Below are 22024 nucleotides of genomic sequence, written 5' to 3'. Positions count from 1 at the left end.
TTTGTATTTTCTCTTGTAATATTTTGTAAGAGATCTAAACACAGAATACATTTTATCTCACCATTAACATCACTAAAAGATTGTCTCTTCCAGGCGGAAATCTTGTATGGCTAAACAGGAAATGAAAAAAAAAGAAAAAAATCCAATGGATGCAATTAATACTTTTCATTGGTTAAAATCTTCAGACAGACTTAACCACTTTTTCAACCTGGCATCCCTATTTAGGCAGAAAATCAATAAATTGTTGTCAAACATAGCTGAATTACAAGCACGCAACACGTCACATCGCAATGTGATATGAGCTTGTAGATTGGCTATTTTTGCTTCTTTTGCACAACATGCAAATCAATTACTATAAATGAAAAAACCTAAAGGTTAAATATGGTGATTTAATCAAATTACCACAAGAGTTCAGAGGTATTAGTATTGTTAGAAGGATTGTATAAAGTGATATATGTCTTAGCGCAAAGCTATGGCCTAGTATCATTGTGCAGGGACCTGCAACATTAGAAACTGCCAAGCCACAAAAAGGAGCCAAATTTACGCAAGAAGCACCTTTTTTTTGCACGTCCAACACACTCACGTGACGTCAATTCCCTTCCCCTATTAGCGCATCCTAGGGTGTGACGTCACTGTAGTTAAAGAATAAGTTGTCCTATAATGGCTGTACTTTTAATTATTTACCACTACATTGTGTAGGCTTATCTTGAAATGTATGTGACACACTAAAATCTGTAGGCATCCTCTTGTTCCTGCAAATAAAATGTGTAGTAAGGTGTTGTTCAGGTGTTTTTTATTAGAGATCACAGTGAGCCTTCATCCAGTCTCAAAATAGTTTACTTTTAATATTTGCGATGTGAAATGAAAGTGGGTTAGAAGAGAACCCAAAGTGATTGGTTGATACAGGAGACCTGTTAGGTCTGTACGATTCCTTGGTCTATGTCAGTTACTTCATCTTAACAACAGCAGGAGGTACAAATCATATACTGTACCATGATATTCAAATATAGATTTATGTATTTATGAAGATATATTGCTTGTTTCATACATGAAATCAAGAATACAAATAGAATACCTTTTAAGTATACTGAATGTTCAGTTTGCTGTCACGATAAGATGATTAATGTTAATTTGTGAAAAGGCATTTAAAGGCGCTGAACACTCATACAGGTGTTTTCAGTCTAGGGCCTTTAATTAGCCTACAATTAGTGCAGTTAGCAGCCTACAAAAAACATGGATGACAGCAACACAATATATTGCTCAGTAAATAGTATTCTCTGCAGTAAGGAGGCAGACATTGCAGAACAAACACCACAAACATCTTCCACAGGTATTTTGCCTATTTCATCCATTTCAACTATAGGATACACATGACACCTTCATGTGTTTCCAGTTCAAATCTGTTGCTGATCCAATCAAATGAATGAAATGGTCCGACCGACCTGGGGGTCAAACCAGGGACTCGCTGTCAGGCATCAGAGTTTATGTTGTATGCTATTAAGTTTTAGATATGAACTGGAAAATGTACCAGAGATTATGTTGTCAATATGAACTTGAATATGTACTGGAGACTATTGTGTTGTCAAAATGAGTGGAATATGTACTGGAGACTGTTATGATGAATTGGAATATGGTAGCCTAATGAAGACTGTTATGTTGTCAATATGAACTAGACACTCATGCGAACTGGTTAGAGATTTAAAAGGGTGAGAAGAACTGTGTGAAACACAGACCAGCTAGGCCCCCGGAGGGTCTGGTGGTATGTCCTGTCTCTAAGGGGGTCTGGTGCTGCAACACCGTGTCATTATAACATCATAGAATGTCTTCCTGTGCATGTCGGTTTTGCAGTGTGCCCGCAAAGCATGGCTGCCGTTGTTTGCATAGTTGCATTTCATTGTGGCAGCGAATGCACATCGCATGACCTTTTTCATGTATTTACTTGAAAATGTCTGATATGAGGAAGGCATGGTAAGTTTATTTGTATAGCCAACTATTTGTGTTGGCTGATACTAACAATGCTAATCTATTTTATTGTTTCTTGGTTTCCAGGGCAACAATTTGGAACCCTGCGGCGGGCGGGACTGTTCTACCTGTCGCTGTTTTCCTGCCAAGGGAGCCATGGTAAGACACCGCCCACTTACATGACATCATCCAATCACAATACAGCCATGTCGCAAAATCATAACATTGAGCATGTGTGCATCAGAGCGATGGAAAGAGAGTGGCGATAAGTACAATATGCTTGACCACAGATATTTCCAGTTACATGTTAAATTGATTCAGATGTGAGGATAATATAGAATCAGATTTACCAGTTAAATGTGCATCACAAACGGTCTATTCTGCTGCAACTGTACTGCTAGTGTTTGCTGCTAACTTCAAGGAACTATTGTGTTGCATCATGATACATAAATTGCTGTTGAACATAGTTGTCACATCTTAAATATGAATAATTGAGTGTTGATTTCAATTTCTATACTAGGCATTCATATTTGAGTTAATTCTGTGTTTCTTGTTTCACATCATGTGGGCACCATGCAATGAGACAATGCCTAACTTCTTGATATGGAACAGTGGAATGGAATGCCCAAACGCCCAAAGCATTGGCGTACCCACTATAGAGGCAGGGCAGGCGGCCGCCTGCCCAACTAAAATCTAGCCTCCCCTAGAAAATAAAGTAAAAGACTGAAAAACAGGCAGTGTAAAAAATCCAAAGAGAATAGTGGCCATCGGACCTCCTCGTCCATTCACGCGGGCAGGCAGCCAATCACTACCGTATCAATTCAGCAGAGCGGCGTCGCCTATAGTGATGCAAATGTATGCCTTTATCTTCATGGGGTGCCAGGAGTGCCAGGTGTGGGGTGTCTGGGCCATCACCTGTACTCACCTGGCATAAAAGGGGCTCTGAGTCTGAGAGCAGCTTGAGCCATTAAACTACAACATGAAGAGACGTAATTGATTGATTGATTATACTTGCATATTGTTTTTATTAACGTTTTTCAGTTTTGTAGTCAGTGTAATGTTGTTGTTAACTTGTTTCCCCCGAGATTTCCCCCCGACATTTTTCCCCAAATTCCCCGAGTAGGGGGGGGTAGAGAAAAAGATCTCGCCTGCCCTAAATGTAATTTCTGGGAACGCCACTGGCCCAAAGGGTCCTTTTCTCCTGTAATACTCCATACATAGGCCTATTGGATACACACAAGCACATGCAGACACAACGGTTAGTTATTTACTTGCAAAGATTATAGGAAGAGTTTTGCTTTGAGGCAGGCTTGTTGATGACCATAATGAGCCACTCCTTGACCTCCAGAACTTTTGGCATCTGGTGGACTTGAACTCCTGACCTGATGGGGCAGAAGAAGAGGTCTGGGCAGGCATTGCACCCTTTTGGCGAGCATTGCAGCTATCTGCTTGTGTTTAGCTCATATGTCTCAGAATGATGTTTCTCTCCTTTAGGACACTGCAAGTGTACAGGACTGACACATTTTCGCCCCATAAACACACACGTGCGCGCGCGCACACGCACACTCTCTCACACACACACACACACACACACACACACACACACACACACACACACACACACACACACACACACACACACACACACACACAGCTGTTCATAGACAGTGTTCTTTCTCTTTAATTATCAGCTAGAAAGTTAAAGAGAGTGAGAGAGGACAGATGAACAGACACACTCTCTCTCAGTAATTAAAGGCATTAGCTGAGACACCTGGTCACCCTTACAAACCATATACTGTTAACGTGGTGACACCCTCTTGACCTTGTCACATCTTAAAGCATCAGATTAAACCTCTGCAGGAATCAAGTTTGGGAGATGATCTGTCACAGTCTGCCCCCCCACAGACCGTGTCTCCACTTCGGCCACTCCCACATTCCATTCCATCTCTCAGTTCTAGTTACACACCTGTCCCCACTCCCTCATCAGCCCTGCAGTGCCCTGCCCTTTACGAACCTGTGAACACTTCTCCAATCAACCTGCTCCCTATAAAGCTGGACTCATTGCACTCACTCATTGTCAGTTCATACCTTCATGTTCTGTGTTGGAGCTCTTGCCTTGTATTTAGTTTCCACTGGCCTTTTGGACTCTGTGTCCTGCCTTGAAGCTTCTGGTAATTTGCTCGTACCTATTGTTGTTTTTGTTGCATTTTTGGTCTGCTTTACTTCTGCCTGTTTTCACCAGTTGTAAGCTTGCCATTCTCTGCTTAATTAATAAACCCTTTGTTTGAACACTATTCTGCTGGTTGTGACTCTGCATTTGGGTTCAGAACATTCTGCAATCGTGACATGATCAGTCACAATGGCAACAAATCCGCTGATCAGCTTAATGAGGATTAATGAGGATTTACAGATGTCACATGATCTGTATTTATGAAGTTAGTGGCAACCTTTTTATTTGTGATTTTTATATTAATCACACCTAATAAGTGACCCAGTGTGAGAAACAAGTGGTATAGAGGAGAGGATCAGACCTATACAATTGACCCATCAGATTATTGAAACTTGTTTCTGAAAACTGAACTTCTGAGAAACCAGGCAGGCGGCTGGTTGAAACAAATGTTTGTCATCTGGAATGTTGATTTCGTTTTTTGGTTAGTGTCACCTTTTCCTCAAAATCCCTAAACCATGAGTGAGTTTGCAAACACAATAGTGCAGTTTGCGAGCTCATAGTGAATACATCTAAATCCAAAACATTTATTTAAATCCAAAACATTCTGGTTGAAACAAAACAAGCGCTCCTCCCATCCGTGTCAGTTTTTTCTCAAATGTACTGACCCACCAGTCTTTTTACAAACATACTTGTACAGTAGGTTTACAAAAGTACTGATTTCTCAAATCAGTATTATTATATTATTATTATCAGTATTATTTATAACATATTATATAGCATCGGTCAGCATTTTCAGGTTTCAGTACCCATCATAGACCATATTCACACGGCGGCCATGTTTCTATGAAGTCAATGAAAGTAGCCACCCCGGGTGGCGGCACTTTCAATGTTAAATTCCAATATGGCTGCCGTGTGAATATGGTCTATTGGCTGGGTTATTGCATGGGTAAAATAGTCTCTCTCTCTCTATCCCTCTCTCGTCTCACACACAACAGAAACTGTTGAATCAGGGATCTCACAGTGGTCGTATATGGGCTGTGGATCATCATGTCAGTACTATGGGCATAATCTGTCCAGACACACTCACAGACGTCTGTCTGTGCCAACTTGAACTTTACAGAATACATTGGCGTGGGAGGGAGGGAGAAGAGAGTGAGGGATGGAGAAAGGTACAGGGAGCCTACTCAGAAATGTATGGCCATACAGGTACATCTTTCCATCAGAGTCTCTGGATACAGTTAAACGTAAAACTAAATTCCACGAAGAGGAGTCTTGATAGAAGGGTTACAGACCACGGCTGGCACTTTAAGGTGGTGGGCTTTGTGGGTGACTTGTGTATTGTACTGTATGTGACATGATGTCGCTCAGCCATGGGCGCCAGTATGAGTTGCAGCCATAGAGAGGAGAGTGTCCTCTGCCCGGCTGTGCCATCATTCATCCCATGTACGCCACAACATATGGGACCAAGACATGCAAGTTGGATGCGTAGCTGCTAAGGGAAAGAGAACCCAAGCTGTGTGATTAATGGCTGGCATGACATGAGGCAGGCTAAGTCTGCACCACTCGGCTGCTCATCACATTCAATGCACTGCAGTTTGATGGGTCAGGTCAGGTGCATGGAAAGACTTTTTTTGTGCATGGATGGACCAAACGTTGGTCAGTGAAAACCATGTTGGAGCAGTTTAGGTTCAATTTGAATGGAGCAGCTGGTGCTATCATCCATAAGAACCCAAGATCTTGTTGTTGGAACTACCAGCGGATTGTGGACGAGATAGAGGCTGCCTGTTAAAGGCAGACTGGGTAACTTTGAGCTTAAATTAAAAAATATATATATATTTATTTATTTTGCATTTTTTTCAGCTATCAGCCACAATATAATTATGCAGGTGTGTTTTTCCTGCAGAAAGATCCCTCTGGCTGTATTTTGGTTTTGTTCCACTGTTTATGTTGACATTCCACTGTTTATATTGACATTCATCCCTTTGCAGGGACTGAAAAGTCTGTGGGGGGAGAGGGGGGCTCGGACGGAGCTCTTAATTGATCCCTTTGAACTTCGAAGGGGCTGTGTATTGAGTTGATTGATAGGGCCATAAAAGTGTCAACCTCGTTAGTGCTCTCTCTAATCAATGAATGCATCAGACACCGGCTTCGAATGCTATCAATGCATTGAATGGGAGATTATCACGTTTTATCAGACCATTGAATGGGGCGAGTAGGTGACGAGTAGGCGATACTACCCGCGATTTGTCAGACCATTCATTGGGCGTAATCAGGAGCTACTGACCTACTTTGGAGGCGGAGCAGTCCCCACAACAATATTTACGATTCTGTGCCTATCGGTACATAACTCCCAACGGCGCTGAGTAGGCTCAGGCGAGCGTCGCACCGCTCCGGACGGCAACTCGGTCGCTTTAGCTCCCTCGCCTGAGACTGCGCGCCTCCGTCATGGTCCGAAACCAAAACAACCAAAACCAAAACCGAAACTGAACTATTTAAGTCATCTCCGTCGGTAGGTCAGTATGTCTTGATAACACCCAATGAATGGTCTGATAAATCGCGGGTAGGTAAGTAGGTCGCCTACTTCGCCCATTCAATGGTCTGATAAAACGTGATAATCTCCCATTCAATGCATTGATAGCATCCGAATCAGGTGCATCAGAGACAGCAATCACTTTGATACCTGTCAGAGAGGGGAGGGGGGAGTGTGTGTGTACAAACACAGGTCTGCGAAGTTACCTAGTATCCCTTTAACCTGACTCCCCTAGATGGGGCGGTATGAGTTCACAAGTTCACAATACAGCCTCCATCTGGGATCGCTCAGAGGTTGGAGTGTAAACCGACCCGCGCCCAGTCGAACCAATCAGCGGCAGCTACGGGCGGGATCTTGGCGAGACCGGGTGTGATGCCATCGAGAAGCGCCTGTTGCATTGTAGTTCTTTCACTATTCATCATGGTTGAATAGCATACAAAAGAACTATACGTCATGTAGACACGTCAATATGATTGGTTGAGTTAGCACGCCCAGAGTGACGGTCCCATCCAATTACCTGCCAAGTAACAAGGGACCGCCCTCTTCAGCGGTTGGGCTACCGAGATACCGGATGGAAGCAGGTTGTGAAACAAGTGTAAAGCAAGCTTCTTCCATCTGGCGGGGTCAGGTTAGCTGCCTGTGCCCCATGCTCAGTTCACGCAGCAGTCATTGACATCACACTGAGACAAGAATCAGGCACCCAGGTAAAACGTGCAAGAGATGATTTCGACGAGAAGGGTCCCTGGCTGATAGGCAGACGCTTTTGGAGGAGCAGCCACACACCCTGACAAGAGCCTACGACATAGCTTACAGGTACGAGACAGAGAAGCAGCAGAAGGGAACCTAGAGTCACACAACTGATGCGGGCAGCGGCGATATTCGAAAATGCTCGCATGACATGGCGTCAGGAACCAGGGAGGGCAGCTGTGCAGTCTATCGACAACCAAAGAGGGCACCAAAACCTCCTCAGCGGTGGCACTCCCAGAAAAGTATCAGACAGGAGAAAAAGAAAACTGCACCGCCCCTTGTTAACCCAAGCAGCGTGCAACGAATGCTGGACTGATGCCAGCATCTGACCCAAGCATGGTTGCTGTCTGTTCCAAAGACCAGGAAGACGAGATGTGTGTTCAAGTAGTGATGCACGGGTTGAAGATCCATGCCTTGTTGGGCGCTGGTGCTGTGAGGAGTATACTGCAGCTCCATCACTTCCAATCCCTTCCCATCGAGGTCAGACCCCCCCATATAACGGGAATCCTGTATGTCGTTGGGCCGGAAGGCCTGCCAGTCTTAGGAAAGGTCATTATCCCAGTGTGTGTGTGTGTGTGTGTGTGTGTGTGTGTGTGTGTGTGTGTGTGTGTGTGTGTGTGTGTGTGTGTGTGTGTGTGTGTGTGTATGCGCCCACGCATTTGTGCATGCGTGCGTGTGTGTTTATACAGCTGGATAAAGGCAGACTGGGCCCCTGGGAGCTAGTCAGACAGAGACTGAGGGGATTTAATGATTTTACACTTCTGTTGTTCGACAGAAAAAACAAAGAAAACACGACATACCAATGCTGTCAAAACCATTCTACACAGTACAACACACACACACACACACACACACACACACACACACACACACACACACACCGGCATGCACATGCACGCACACGCACACACGCACTCGTGCGTGCACACACACACACACACACACACACACACACACACACACACACACACACACACACACACACGCATGTACATTACAAAACTAATTCTATCAAGTTCCATGGTAAATTTAACTCGTAGATACTGTTTTATCATGTTACGTAAACTCTTAGATTCTATGAGTTCGGGTTCCCTTCGGAGGGAACCAGCTACTAGATTAGTCCATGAGCCAGACAAGATTTCATTATCGAAAGAGTGGGCAATATCAATATTAAATTGTCTATAGGGTCAATATAAGTAAATAAATATGATAACCTTTCCACAGGAGCAGCTTTTTCATATTTATCACACCTTTTGTTATTTTCCCCATACGTACATGACAGGTGAAAAAATGACAAAATCAAAAAAATAGTTATCATAATGAAACTTCCCCAGTTGATAACTTACATGAAGACAATGATTACAAGTTTTCTGAAATTGTATATTTAAATATGCAAATTAGGCATTAGGAAAATATGCCCGAATTTGCATAACTTTCCAGAATCAACATTGGAACATTGGATAAAGCCAGAGTCAACGTTCTTATTTTATTTTGTTAAGATGTTGGAGTTAAAGGTTTTTAACGAGGGAATGTTCAATATCTGGCTCAATTTTGGGGCTCTGGCCCATGGACTAAATGCCTAATTTGCATATTTAAATATACAATTTCATAAAACTTTTGATACGATAAATCATTGTCTTCATGTAAGTAATCAACTGGGGAAGTTTCATTATGATAACTAGTTTTTTAAAATGTTGACATCTTTTCACCTGTCATGTACATACGGGGAAAATAACAAAATGTGTGATAAATATGAAATAGCTGCTCCTGTGGTACTGTAAGGTTATCATATATTTATTTACTTATATTGACCCTATAAACAATTTAATATAGGTATGGTTTTGCCCACTCTTTCGATAATCATTGCTCAATTTTGGGGCTCTGGCTCATGGACTAGATGGTTCGATTAATCTTTTTATTCTATGGAAACTTTTAGATACTGTTTTATTCCATGTTATACAAACTCCCTATTGCAGTTCCTCCTCCAAATGTGACGACTGACAATGAGAGAGAGAGAATACTAGCCTGGCTCCATACAGTAGTTGGGAAGATAGGACTAAGACACTTCATTAAATACTCCACACTCAGCTTTATTTCAGCACAGTGAATGTTTCCTCTATTCAAGTCTCCATCAGAACCTGTGTATCTCTTCATTGGCCCATGATCCAACTTGGTAAGTGGGCCAGACTGTTTTTTGCTTTTGTCTTAACCGCTTAAACCCTCTAGTCTGTGAAATGTACAATTGTACCTGAAACCTTTTTTTTCCAGTTACACCAAATCTCTTCGGCAAAAATTGCTGATCTACAAGCTCACAACGCGTTGCAACGCGCTGTGAGCTTGCAGATCGTCTATTTCCCCCCCTAGAATAGCGATGCTGGAGTTCAAGTGGTTAATGACATGGCAATGGTGGATTCAATGTTTAAGATTAATGATGTACTAGGGAGTCCCTACATTAATTACATCAACAATCTATTAACATGGTGCCAAGAGAGTGTTTTGATCATGAACGGCTAACAAGACCCCCAGAAGGAGATAGTGGGGCGGTTGAGCACCAGCAACAGATGCAGATACATCTTCCCCTCATAGAGGAGCGTCAGACTCGGTCGGACCTTTGTGCGGGTACTCAGGTAGCCATTAGGCTTTACAATGACATCAACGATGTTATTCCTCATTATCCACTGTGTACTGACTGTCCTGTTGTATCCACATTATTGGTTGTGGCTACACTTACACCTCTCAGGCAGTGTTGAGGGCCAAGCAATATTTCTGTAGCATATTTGGTTTATTTCTCTCTGTTCCTAATCTTTGTGCTTTACTACCTGCTGACTTTGTTTCCCCCCTGTATTGTTTCCCCCATTTCCCCCACAATTGTGTATCTGGTTTGTTTTTCAAGCCAGATACACAATTGTGTCAATCAATTACAATTGAGGGCCACTTGTAGAGATGGTACAGTAGGTAATGATTTTGCACACAATCTTAAACTTTAATGAGTCTGACTATATTTTTAAAAAGGCGATGCAGAGATGGTTTCTTATAAGGAAATGAAATAGCTTTGATGTGTGCAAAGAAGTGGTCTACACTAATCTAGTGGAATGTATAATTTCAAAATAACATCACATGACATGAGGCAAGCTAAGTCTACAGCAGAAATGTAGAAATGTAGGGGCTAGGAGCAAAAGCAAGCCAGCAATATTATATGGAGACCCCAGGAGAAAAGCAATATTCATAAATAAAGTTCAGGACCTTTCATATCCGTTGTGAAAAAAAAAAAAAGACAAAAGAAAAACTCTCTTCATCTAGACGTATATACCCACAGCAATGAGAAACATCTAAGAGATCTTTTATTCCATCTCTGTCATCTTCCATCCATTTGTCTCCTCAGTGAGTTGACCAATCAATTTAAACGTACACATGGCCAATAACCATTGGCATAAGAAGGGAGTGAGGAAGCCAATTTTTCACTTTTACCAAATTTAAGCTGTTTATTAAAGCAGCGCTATGTAACTTTCCTCTTCTACCCCAGATTTGGACCTGGTTTCCTGCGCAAGTGCTGACATGTTTACCACTGAGCTAATAAAGCCTGCCTGCTTGCTCAGGGTTTGATTGATTGATTGATTGATTGATTGATTGATTGATTGATTGATTGAATACTTTATTAACAGTTTGCAAAAAAGGTACAGTGGTACAGATTTATACAAAAGGTGCTAAAAGAATAACACAAAAGGCTATTTCCATTGTGGTCCTGTGTATTCAATTCATCGAGACATTTAAAGACAAACAATAATATACAATAATATGCAAGACATCATACTAGTAGTAATAAAAAAAGAGAAAGATATGTACAGTAAACAGTTGGACGGGGGGGGTCATTTCTGGTCAATAAAGGGGGAATAAATGTAATCTTGAACATCTGGTAAAAATTTGTGTCAGATCCTGTGTCTAGGTGAGACATGACCTTTGACATGATCTAAATGTCTCAATAGAAGAGCAGGGAGACAAAATACAACCACCCCAATTGTATAAGTTATATTGTATTAACATTCTCTACCATACAGATTGGACAAAATTATATTTTATACATTTACATACAGTTACATAGTGTGGCAAATACATATCATTTTGGGGGTGTGGTAAAGTGCATTAATCTGTGGGGCTATTTGCCTCTATTGAGATGAATGAAAGAGTCCAGGCATGGCTTCTACTTTGTTACTTTATTTAAGGAGAGTAAAGAGTTAACATCACATGGCAGCTTCAGCAGGAAAAGAGAGACAGAGTTAAACACAGCATTGATATTTATACCCTGTTTTCTATAGAATTGTGCACGAGGTGTGTGTGTTGAGATCCACATGTCTAAACAGTGTGGATCCTATATGTGTGTGTGGGCATGCAAGGATGTGCTTCAATGTGCACGTAGGTGCGTGTGTTACAAATACTAAGACGGTGTGTAAATGTGTATGTGCTAAATTAAGTTTGGGTGGGTGTGTGTGAGTCCATTGTACATACAGTAAGTTAGATAAGACAATGTATTGGTCAACTAAGGTCAGATGCTCTCTGGGAAGCATCCTTTGTACTGGACATCTAGTGTTAGGGCAACCACTCTGGAATGTGAGCTGTGCCACTCAGTATCCAAACGTATGTCTCTGTGTATGTGTGTTCAAATCTGGCTCCATAAGTCCTTAAGTGTGTTCATCTTAGATATTTCTAGAACTATGCTATTTCAATATACTACAGGGGTCCTTGACATGAAAAAAGTTTGAGAATCACTGATTTTATAGCAGAGAAGACATTTGTAGAATCCCCAGAAGCAAACATTTGAGTTAAAATGTTCGCTTTAAAAATATATATTGAAAGTTTTGCACAAATGTTCACGATTTAAAAAGAAATAGCAGATCTACAAGCTTGTAGCACGGCACTCGGTGCTGCGCTATGAGCTTGTAGATCTCCTATTTTTTGAATAGCCAAAAGAATGACACAGAATGGGTTAATTGAGATCATAATGTCAATGTAACTAACAATCCTTTGGATGTTCGGGGCCAGCCCTACCTACAGTACAAATAGGCCTACCTGTAATCTACCTCCTTGTCCCTGCCTTGAGGAGGGTAATGGCTGTAGGGATGAATGAGTGTTTGTCGGAGGAGAAGCTGAGGGCAGATGCCAGAATGTAGGGATTGAAAACCAGATGAAGGGTGGGTGCAGTCAGACATGGAATTTTCACTCTTCACCACCTGACTGTTATACAGAACAGAGACAAAAATAAATAAATAAACCAGCCAACTAGAGTCAACAACACTAAAGTGGTTAGAGAGTTTATCCACAAGGTTAAATTGTGTTGAAAGCTGATGAAAAATCAACAAACTGACCCTCTAGGTCAGTGTTTTTTTCAAATTGGAAGCTGCCCAGGGGGCTAATTGGAAAGGAGAGGAAAATTGGAGGGGGGGCTTACATATTGGTCAAGCAAGGAAGGTGGCAGTAGTGTCCTGAAAACTATGTGTAGCTCTATCAGGAGTGGGCAACTTTGATGATGGAGAGGGCCACTATATTTCCACACTCACTCCAGAGCATATACTGTCGGGCAGAAACCTCTTATATCCATATTTTAACTTTTTTTGTAAATGAATGCCGTACTTCGCCATTCTATGTCACACAAAAGTAGCAACAATAGCCGATCTACAAGCTCACATCTGCTGTTTTTGCGATTTTTGAATTGGAATCCTGATTGTTTTGTTTTGCTACTTTTGAATTGGAATCCTGTTTTTTTGCATTTTAGAGCCCTCTGCTGGCTGTTTGACAACATCATCTGGGCCAGGGCTTGTCTTGCACGTGTAGTGCTTAGAACAAGTGTTAATCACACAGTGTAGTACTGTCAGGGGGGATGAGTTGGAAAGGTGTTGATCAGATTAATTAGAGAACATCAAATCTGAGATTTAAACTTATTGAGCTCTTGAGCCAATGAATGACTTGTGAGAGTACTCTTTTTCTGCTTTTATCCTGCAAACCAAGCATAGGTTTCATGTCATCCCAGGCAGAGCCAAGATTATGCTACCAAGACTGTCGTCTTCTTGTTTGTCTATGTAGATTATGTTTATAAACTCTCCAGATTTCACATTTCACTTCTTTTTGTGGTTTGTTGAGGTCAGAATGGTTGCCCTGCTTAAATACTTTTCATTTTATTGTTACCTTTAGCGGATTTACCTTCCTTATGCGGATACATCCTGTGTATAATGTGGACTACTTCCCTAATGTCCCACCTGCACATGAGACAATTTTGCACTAAAAGCCTATGTCCTATATCTGTTACTGTTCTAGTGCCGCACCTTATTGCGGCACCGTATGTATTGTACACACCTGCTTCTGATACTTTGACCGTTTCCAATCCTGTCTATCCTTCCTCCCTTTCCTGAAAACCACAAACTGATGGAGCTTGCACAAAATAAATAATTTCACCCATTTCTTTACACCTGTAAACCTGTGATATAACATTTATAAATAAGTTGATTCTGTGTCTTACTGACCCAGGGCTAACATCAACATAACAACAATAAAAAGGTAAGATAACATAAGAAGCCTTATGATGAATTTCTATAAAGTAGCAGCAATAGCAACATCAGTGTAAAACTAAATTAAATGGAAAAAAGTGCAAATAAGGCATAAACATGTGTACAGTCACCTTGTATTATGTACTATTGCAACAATAACAACATAAACAATATAGCTGCAAGCAGCAATGAGCGGTTTTGAGAATAATGGCAGACTGGCAGACTGGCAGACTGTGACAGAGTGGCAGACTGGCAGACTGGCAGACTGTGACAGAGTGGCAGACTGGCAGACTGTGACAGAGTGGCAGACTGGCAGACTGGCAGACTGTGACAGAGTGGCAGACTGGCAGACTGGCAGACAGACAGACAGACAGTGACAGAGTGGCAGACTGGCAGACTGTGACAGAGTGGCAGACTGGCAGACTGTGACAGAGTGGCAGACTGGCAGAGTGGCAGACTGTGACAGAGTGGCAGACTGGCAGACTGGTAGACAGACAGACTGTGGCAGACTGGCAGACTGGCTGACAGACAGACAGTGACAGAGTGGCAGACTGGCAGACAGACAGACAGACAGACTGTGACAGAGTGGCAGACTGGCAGACAGACAGACAGTGACAGAGTGGCAGACTGGCAGACTGGCAGACAGACAGACAGTGACAGAGTGGCAGACTGGCAGACAGACAGACTGTGACAGAGTGACAGAGTGGCAGACAGACAGACTGTGACAGAGTGGCAGACTGGCAGACAGACAGACAGACAGACAGACAGTGACAGAGTGACAGAGTGGCAGACTGGCAGACTGGCAGACAGACAGACAGTGACAGAGTGGCAGACTGGCAGACAGACAGACAGTGACAGAGTGGCAGACTGGCAGACAGACAGACAGTGACAGAGTGAGAGAGAGAAAGAGAGAGAGAGAGAGGGAGGGGAAAGAGAGAGAGAGAGAGGAGAGAGAGAGGGAGAGAAAAGAAAGAGAGAGAGGGAGAGAGAGAGGCAGTGAGAAAGAGAGGCAGTAAGAGAGAGAGCGAGAGAGAAGAAGTGAACATGCATTAATTAACAAAGTCATGATTTTTGTTCAGTAAATTATATTTGGACCGGTTAAATTGGGGTTTGAACCAGGGACCTATAGACTTGTGGGTAGACAGTGTAAAGGATAAGGATAATTCCAGGTCCGTTCATGAAAGTCCTTGCGGTCTTGTTTCCAATGAGGGCCTGTGAGCAATTAGGGGTTAAGAGTCTTGCTCAGGGACAAATTTCATCGACACATTTGCTGGCCTGGCCTGGAATCGTACCTGGGGCAACCAGGGCCTCTGGCTCTCTAGGTGGGCTCACTAACCACTCAGCTATGGCCACAGTACAGACTGAGCCATTGGATAGACAGAATTGGATTTCATATGTGGTAAGTTATCATACAGCATGGGTTGCTTATTATATACATACAAGCTCATAACGCGTCACATTGTAGATCGGCTGTATGTGGTAGTCCTGATACTCCTGGACCTGTCTGCAGCGTTCGACACAGTGAACCACCAGATCCTCCTCTCCACCCTCGAGGGGATGGGTGTCTCAGGCTCTGCACTCTCCCTGTTTGCATCCTACCTGACGGGTCGCTCCTACCAGGTGATGCTGAGAGGGTCTGTGTCAGAACCACACAGGCTCACTACTGGGGTTCCCCAAGGCTCGGTTCTGGGTCCTCTTCTTTTCTCCCTCTACACTACATCTCTTGGTGCTGTCATCCACTCCCATGGCTTTTCCTACCACTGCTATGCCGATGACACCCAGCTGATCCTCTCATTCCCCCCCTCTGACACACAAGTGGAGGCACGCATTGCTGCTTGTCTGGCTGACATCTCGGAGTGGATGTCGACGAACCACCTGAAGCTCAACCTGGACAAGACCGAGCTGATGTTCATCCCGGGGAAGGGCTGTCCTCACCGAGACATGGCCATCACCATTGAGAATGCTGTGGTGACGTCAACTCGGACTGCGAAGAATCTGGGTGTGACCCTGGACGATCAACTGTCGTTCTCGGCTAACATCGCATCAGTGACACGGTCCTGCAGATTCCTCCTCTACAACATCAGGAGGATTCGCCCCTTCCTCACGGAGAAAACAGCCCAGGTGCTCATCCAGGCTCTTGTCATCTCCCGCCTGGACTACTGCAACTCCCTCCTTGCTGGTGCTCCGGCATCAGCCATCAGACCTCTGGAGCTTGTTCAGAAAGCTGCGGCTCGTCTGGTGTTCAACCGCCCCAAGTTCTCCCACACAACTATCCTTCTCCGTTCTCTGCACTGGCTCCCCGTAGCAGCTCGCATTCAGTTTAAAACCCTGGTGCTAGCCTATAGAGCAGTGAAAGGAACAGCTCCTTCTTACCTCCGGGTTTTGGTCAATGCCCACACCCCTGCCCGACCACTCCGGTCTGCCACCTCGGGGCGACTGACTCCCTCGCCACTCAACGGTCCTTCTGGTCGATCGACACGGTCACGACTTTTTTCTGTTCTGGCCCCACAGTGGTGGAATGAACTTCCCACTGATGTCAGGACAGCAGAGTCACTGCCCATCTTTCGCCGCAGGCTGAAAACCCACCTCTTCAGGAAACACTATCCTTCCTCTTTGCCTGGCCTACTTGTTGTTAACTAGTTGTACGAACTCTTGTTTTATTTTTGTATTGTTTTATTGGATCTTGTTTAGTCGATACACTTATTTGTTTTAGCTCGTGCTCATTTGATTTTGCCATTTTTGTCTCATCTATTTAAGAAAGTAGGTAGCTGATATATTGCACTTTTACCTTAGCGCTAGGTATACTCTTGGTTGCTTGTTTTTGCAGGAAATGTACTTAAAACTTCTGGTGATTAGTAGTTTTCGTTCCCTACCTATGTTGAATACACTTATTGTAAGTCGCTTTGGATAAAAGCGTCTGCTAAATGACTGTAATGTAATGTAATGTAATGTGGTTACTGTAGGTGTTGTATTAATAATTACATCTGCAAAGTAACAAGTAACTAAAGCTGTCATCTGCTGTAATTGTAGTAGAGTAGAGTAGTAAAGTAAAAGTACCTAAAAATTGTACTGTGCATGTGGCAGGTGTGATTGGTGATGAGTGAGAGCAGGTGAGAGGGGTGGATCCAATCCATGGGAATAGGGGGAATTCCAAATGATGAACACCTCAACGCATTGTTGGGTACAGGGATCGAACCAGCGACCTATGGATTCACAGGCTGCCTCTCTTCTCATTGAGCTAAAGATATGGCCTCCCTGATGGTGTCTGTTGATATCTATAGGTTTTTCCGTCCTATAGGTTCTTCCGGTGTGAGATTGTAGATCAGCTATTTTCACAAGAAAGTATGTCATACATAAAAAACAACTACTCTCAAAACCATTTCATGTTATTGTTTAAAAATTGCACATGTCTGAATTAACAGGGTCATGTTTTGTACAATGCAATTTAAATGTAAACTGTGACGAGTGGGGTTTGAATGAATGAATGAATGAATAGTTTATTTCGGTCATTTAGCCATGTACAGAATTTGTCATTTGACATTTCCAAGGAAGAAAGGGTTTGAACCATGGACCTCTGGCACATGAGACTAACAGTGTATTGATCAAGCTATTCAATGCACAGCCTTAGTCAGTGAAAAAGGAGAATCCAACAAAACAAAACAAAAGAGGGAATGAAGTACATCATACATTGAAAATAAGTACTCTCAATAAGCATTTCATTTATCAATTGCATGTTTATTCATTGATACAATCATGTTGTGTGCAATGCAATTGAGTTGAAGTCTGCATGACGTGGGATTTGAACCGGCGACTCTGCGGTATCAAGGCAGATGATTAAGCCATTGGGCCAACGGACCTGTACTAGTGAAAAGGGAGTTCACACACATGACACACTTTCACGCAAATTGCTCAGAAATCCTTGGTTTAAATGTTTTTCAAACTGCTCAATATATTTTGGAATGGAAACTAGTGGAAAATAGTCGATCTACAAGCTCACAACGCGTTGCTATCTAAAAAGGTGTGAGATTGTAGATCGGCTATTTTCACAAGAAAGTATGTCATACATAAAAAAACAACTACTCTCAAAAGCATTTTGTGTTATTGTCTAAACATTGCACATGTCTGAATTAACAGGGTCATGTTTTGTACAATGCAATTTAAATGTGAACTGTAATAAGTGGGATTTGAACCAGGGACCTTCGGCACATGAGACTCACACTCTACTGGTAGAGCTATCCAATACACGGCTTTAGACAGTGAAAAGGGAGAATCCAACAAAACAAAACAAAAGGGCGAATGAAGTATGTCATACATTGAAAATAACTACTTTCAAGTATGCATTTCTCGTCATCTTTAACAATTGCATGTATTCATTGATATAGTCATGTTGTGTGCAATGCAATTATAATGAAGTCTACCTGAGGTGGGATTCGAACCGGCTACCCTATGGTTTCAAGGCAGATGATTAAGCGATCAAGCTATTGAACCAACTCACCTGAACCTGTGAAAAAGGGCCTCAAACATGTATTTGACACAGTTTCACGCAAATTGCTCAGAAATCCTGGATTTAAATGTTTTTCAAACTGCTCAAAATTGCAGACAATCTAAGGGCAGAGCTTACTGGTCAAAGTGATACATGTGTTCCTCATGAGTCAAGGCACATGTGTAAGCAGGTTTAACGGCTGTCGGCCAAACGAGGCATGACTTTTGCCTGTTTAAAGTTTGCATTTTCAAAAAATTGCTATAGCGCCCCCCTTTGACCAATTGGAGTAAGATTGGTTTCAGTGATACTTGGAATGACCCTCTACAATATTGCAAAGTGTCAAACAAATGTGAGTCTGCATGTATGTGTTAGGGGCAGATGAATAATCGTCATAAAACATGCAATTTTCATTGGCTTATAAAAGCTTAACGTTTTCACTTATGTAAAATCCGCTTGGTTACGTCTGTCGGCATTGGTCCAAAGTTCATGTGTATACAGTTTCGTACAGATTGCTCAAAAATCCCAGGAGGAGTTTGATTTTTACTGCTTTTTACTGCTTTTCATAGAATTCGAAATGGTGGGAGATCTAAAGGTCAGAGGTCAAAAGTCAAACAGTGAAAGTTGTTAGGCATGAGGAGACGCATGTGTGTATCAAAGTTTCATGGCTGTAGGTCAAACAGGGCATGAGCAGTACCTGTTCAAAGTTGGCATGTTCAATTGAGTGCTACAGCGCCACCCTTTGGCCAATGGTTGTGAGTTTCGGGTTTTCGCCGTTTGGCATAGCCCTCTACCATATTGCCGAATTTCATAAAAAGTGACCAGGCGGTTAGGCCAGAACTGGCAAAACCGGCGGAAGAATAATAATAGTGAAAGCCTAGTATCCCAAGAAAGGCTTTGAGCCTGATGGCCTCAAAACCTTAATAACATTACAGAATGTAATGTTAGATCGGCGTGCAACACGTCTTATGAGGAAGTATAAATCGGGCTTTAGCTGGTAGATCTAATATTTTTTGGATACATTTGAATACATTTAAAAATATAGCTGCAAGCAGCAATGAGCGGTTTCGAGAATAATGGCAGACTGGCAGACTGTGACAGAGTGGCAGACTGGCAGACTGGCAGACTTTGACAGAGTGGCAGACTGGCAGACTGGCAGACTGTGACAGAGTGGCAGACTGGCAGACTGTGACAGACTGTGGCAGACTGGCAGACAGACTGTGGCAGACTGGCAGACAGACAGACAGACAGTGACAGAGTGGCAGACTGGCAGACTGTGACAGACTGGCAGACTGGCAGACTGTGACAGAGTGGCAGACAGACAAACAGACAGACTGTGACAGAGTGGCAGAGTGGCAGACTGGCAGACAGACAGACAGTGACAGAGTGGCAGACTGGCAGACTGGCAGACAGACAGACTGTGGCAGACTGGCAGACTGGCAGACAGACAGACAGTGACAGAGTGGCAGACTGGCAGACAGACAGACAGACTGTGACAGAGTGGCAGACTGGCAGACAGACAGACAGACAGTGACAGAGTGGCAGACTGGCAGACAGACAGACAGTGACAGAGTGGCAGACTGGCAGACAGACAGACTGTGACAGAGTGACAGAGTGACAGAGTGGCAGACTGGCAGACTGGCAGACAGACAGACAGACAGACAGTGACAGAGTGGCAGACAGACAGACAGTGACAGAGTGGCAGACTGGCAGACAGACAGACAGTGACAGAGTGGCAGAGAGAGAGAGAGAGAGAGAGAGAGAGAGAGAGAGAGAGAGAGAGAGAGAGAGAGAGAGAGAGAGAGAGAGAAAAGAAAGAGAGAGAGAGAGAGAGGGAGAGAGAGAGAGAGAGGCAGTGAGAAAGAGAGGCAGTAAGAGAGAGAGCGAGAGAGAAGAAGTGAACATGCATTAATTAACAAAGTCATGATTTTTGTTCAGTAAATTATATTTGGACCGGTTAAATTGGGGTTTGAACCAGGGACCTATAGACTTGTGGGTAGACAGTGTAAAGGATAAGGATAATTCCAGGTCCGTTCATGAAAGTCCTTGCGGTCTTGTTTCCAATGAGGGCCTGTGAGCATTTAGGGGTTAAGAGTCTTGCTCAGGGACAAATTTCATTTCATCGTCACATTTGCTGGCCTGGCCTGGAATCGTACCTGGGGCAACCAGGGCCTCTGGCTCCCTAGGTGGGCTCACTAACCACTCAGCTATGGCCACAGTACAGACTGAGCTATTGGATAGACAGAATTGGATTTCATATGTGGTAAGTTATCATACAGCATGGGTTGCTTATTATATACATACAAGCTCATAACGCGTCACATTGTAGATCGGCTGTATGTGGTTACTCTAGGTGTTGTATTAATAATTACATCTGCAAAGTAACAAGTAACTAAAGCTGTCATCTGCTGTAATTGTAGTAGAGTAGAGTAGTAAAGTAAAAGTACCTAAAAATTGTACTGTGCATGTGGCAGGTGTGATTGGTGATGAGTGAGAGCAGGTGAGAGGGGTGGATCCAATCCATGGGAATAGGGGGAACTCCAAATGATGATCACCTCAACGCATTGTTGGGGACAGGGATCGAACCAGCGACCTATGGATTCACAGGCTGCCTCTCTTCTCATTGAGCTAAAGATATGGCCTCCCTGATGGTGTCTGTTGATATCTATAGGTTTTTCCGTCCTATAGGTTCTTCCGGTGTGAGATTGTAGATCAGCTATTTTCACAAGAAAGTATGTCATACATAAAAAACAACTACTCTCAAAAGCAATTCATGGTATTGTTTAAAAAGTGCACATGTCTGAATTAACAGGGTCATGTTTTGTATAATGCAATTTAAATGTAAACTGTGACGAGTGGGGTTTGAACCGTGGACCTTTGGCACATGAGACTAACACTGTATTGATCAAGCTATTCAATCCACAGCCTTGGTCAGTGAGAAGGGAGAATCCAACAAAACAAAACAAAACAAAAGAGGGAATGAAGTACATCATACATTGAAAACAACTACTCTCAATAAGCGTTTAATTTAACAATTGCATGTTTATTCATTGATACAGTCATGTTGTGTGCAATGCAATTGAGTTGAGGTCTGCATGAGGTGAGATTTGAACCGGCGACCCTCTGGTATCAAGACAGATGATTAAGCCATTGGGCCAACAGACCCGAACTGATGAAAAGGGAGTTCACACACATGACACACTTTCACGCAAATTGCTCAGAAATAGTGGATTTAAATGTTTTTCAAACTGCTCAAAATTGCAGACAATCTAAGGGCGGAGTTTACTGGTTAACAATTGCACATGTATTCATTGATACAGTCATGTTGTGTGCAACGCAATTATAATGAATTCTACATGACGTGGGATTCGAACCAGGAACCCTGTGGTTTCAAGGCAGATGATTAAGCCATTGGGCCAACAGACCTGTACTAGTGAAACGGGAGTTCACACACATGACACACTTTCACGCAAATTGCTCAGAAATCCTTGGTTTAAATGTTTTTCAAACTGCTCAATATATTTCAGAATGGAAACTAGTGGAAAATAGTCGATCTACAAGCTCACAACGCGTTGCTATCTAAAAAGGTGTGAGATTGT

At 42.9% G+C, this 22024-nt stretch overlaps 1 protein-coding gene across 5 annotated transcripts in view; it reads left to right on the top strand.

The window, feature by feature from the left end:
• col4a4 (collagen, type IV, alpha 4) overlaps positions 1-22024 on the top strand; it is a 141020-nt gene that overhangs the window by 10596 nt on the left and 108400 nt on the right. For all 5 annotated transcript variants that reach the window (XR_014601356.1, XR_014601357.1, XR_014601358.1 and 2 more), the window contains one exon: positions 2050-2121. Coding sequence is in view for 1 of the 5 variants with exons in the window: in XM_084065334.1 (XP_083921460.1) it covers positions 2050-2121 (72 nt within the window). In the remaining 4 variants the exon portion in view is untranslated. The remainder of the gene's footprint in view (positions 1-2049; positions 2122-22024) is intronic.

Source organism: Gymnoscopelus microlampas, assembly GCF_963454915.1.
Source record: "Gymnoscopelus microlampas genome assembly, chromosome: 8".
Taxonomy (NCBI): Eukaryota; Metazoa; Chordata; class Actinopteri; order Myctophiformes; family Myctophidae; genus Gymnoscopelus; species Gymnoscopelus microlampas.
The sequence above is the reverse complement of the archived record's forward strand: the minus strand, read 5'-3'. Positions and strand labels throughout refer to the sequence as shown.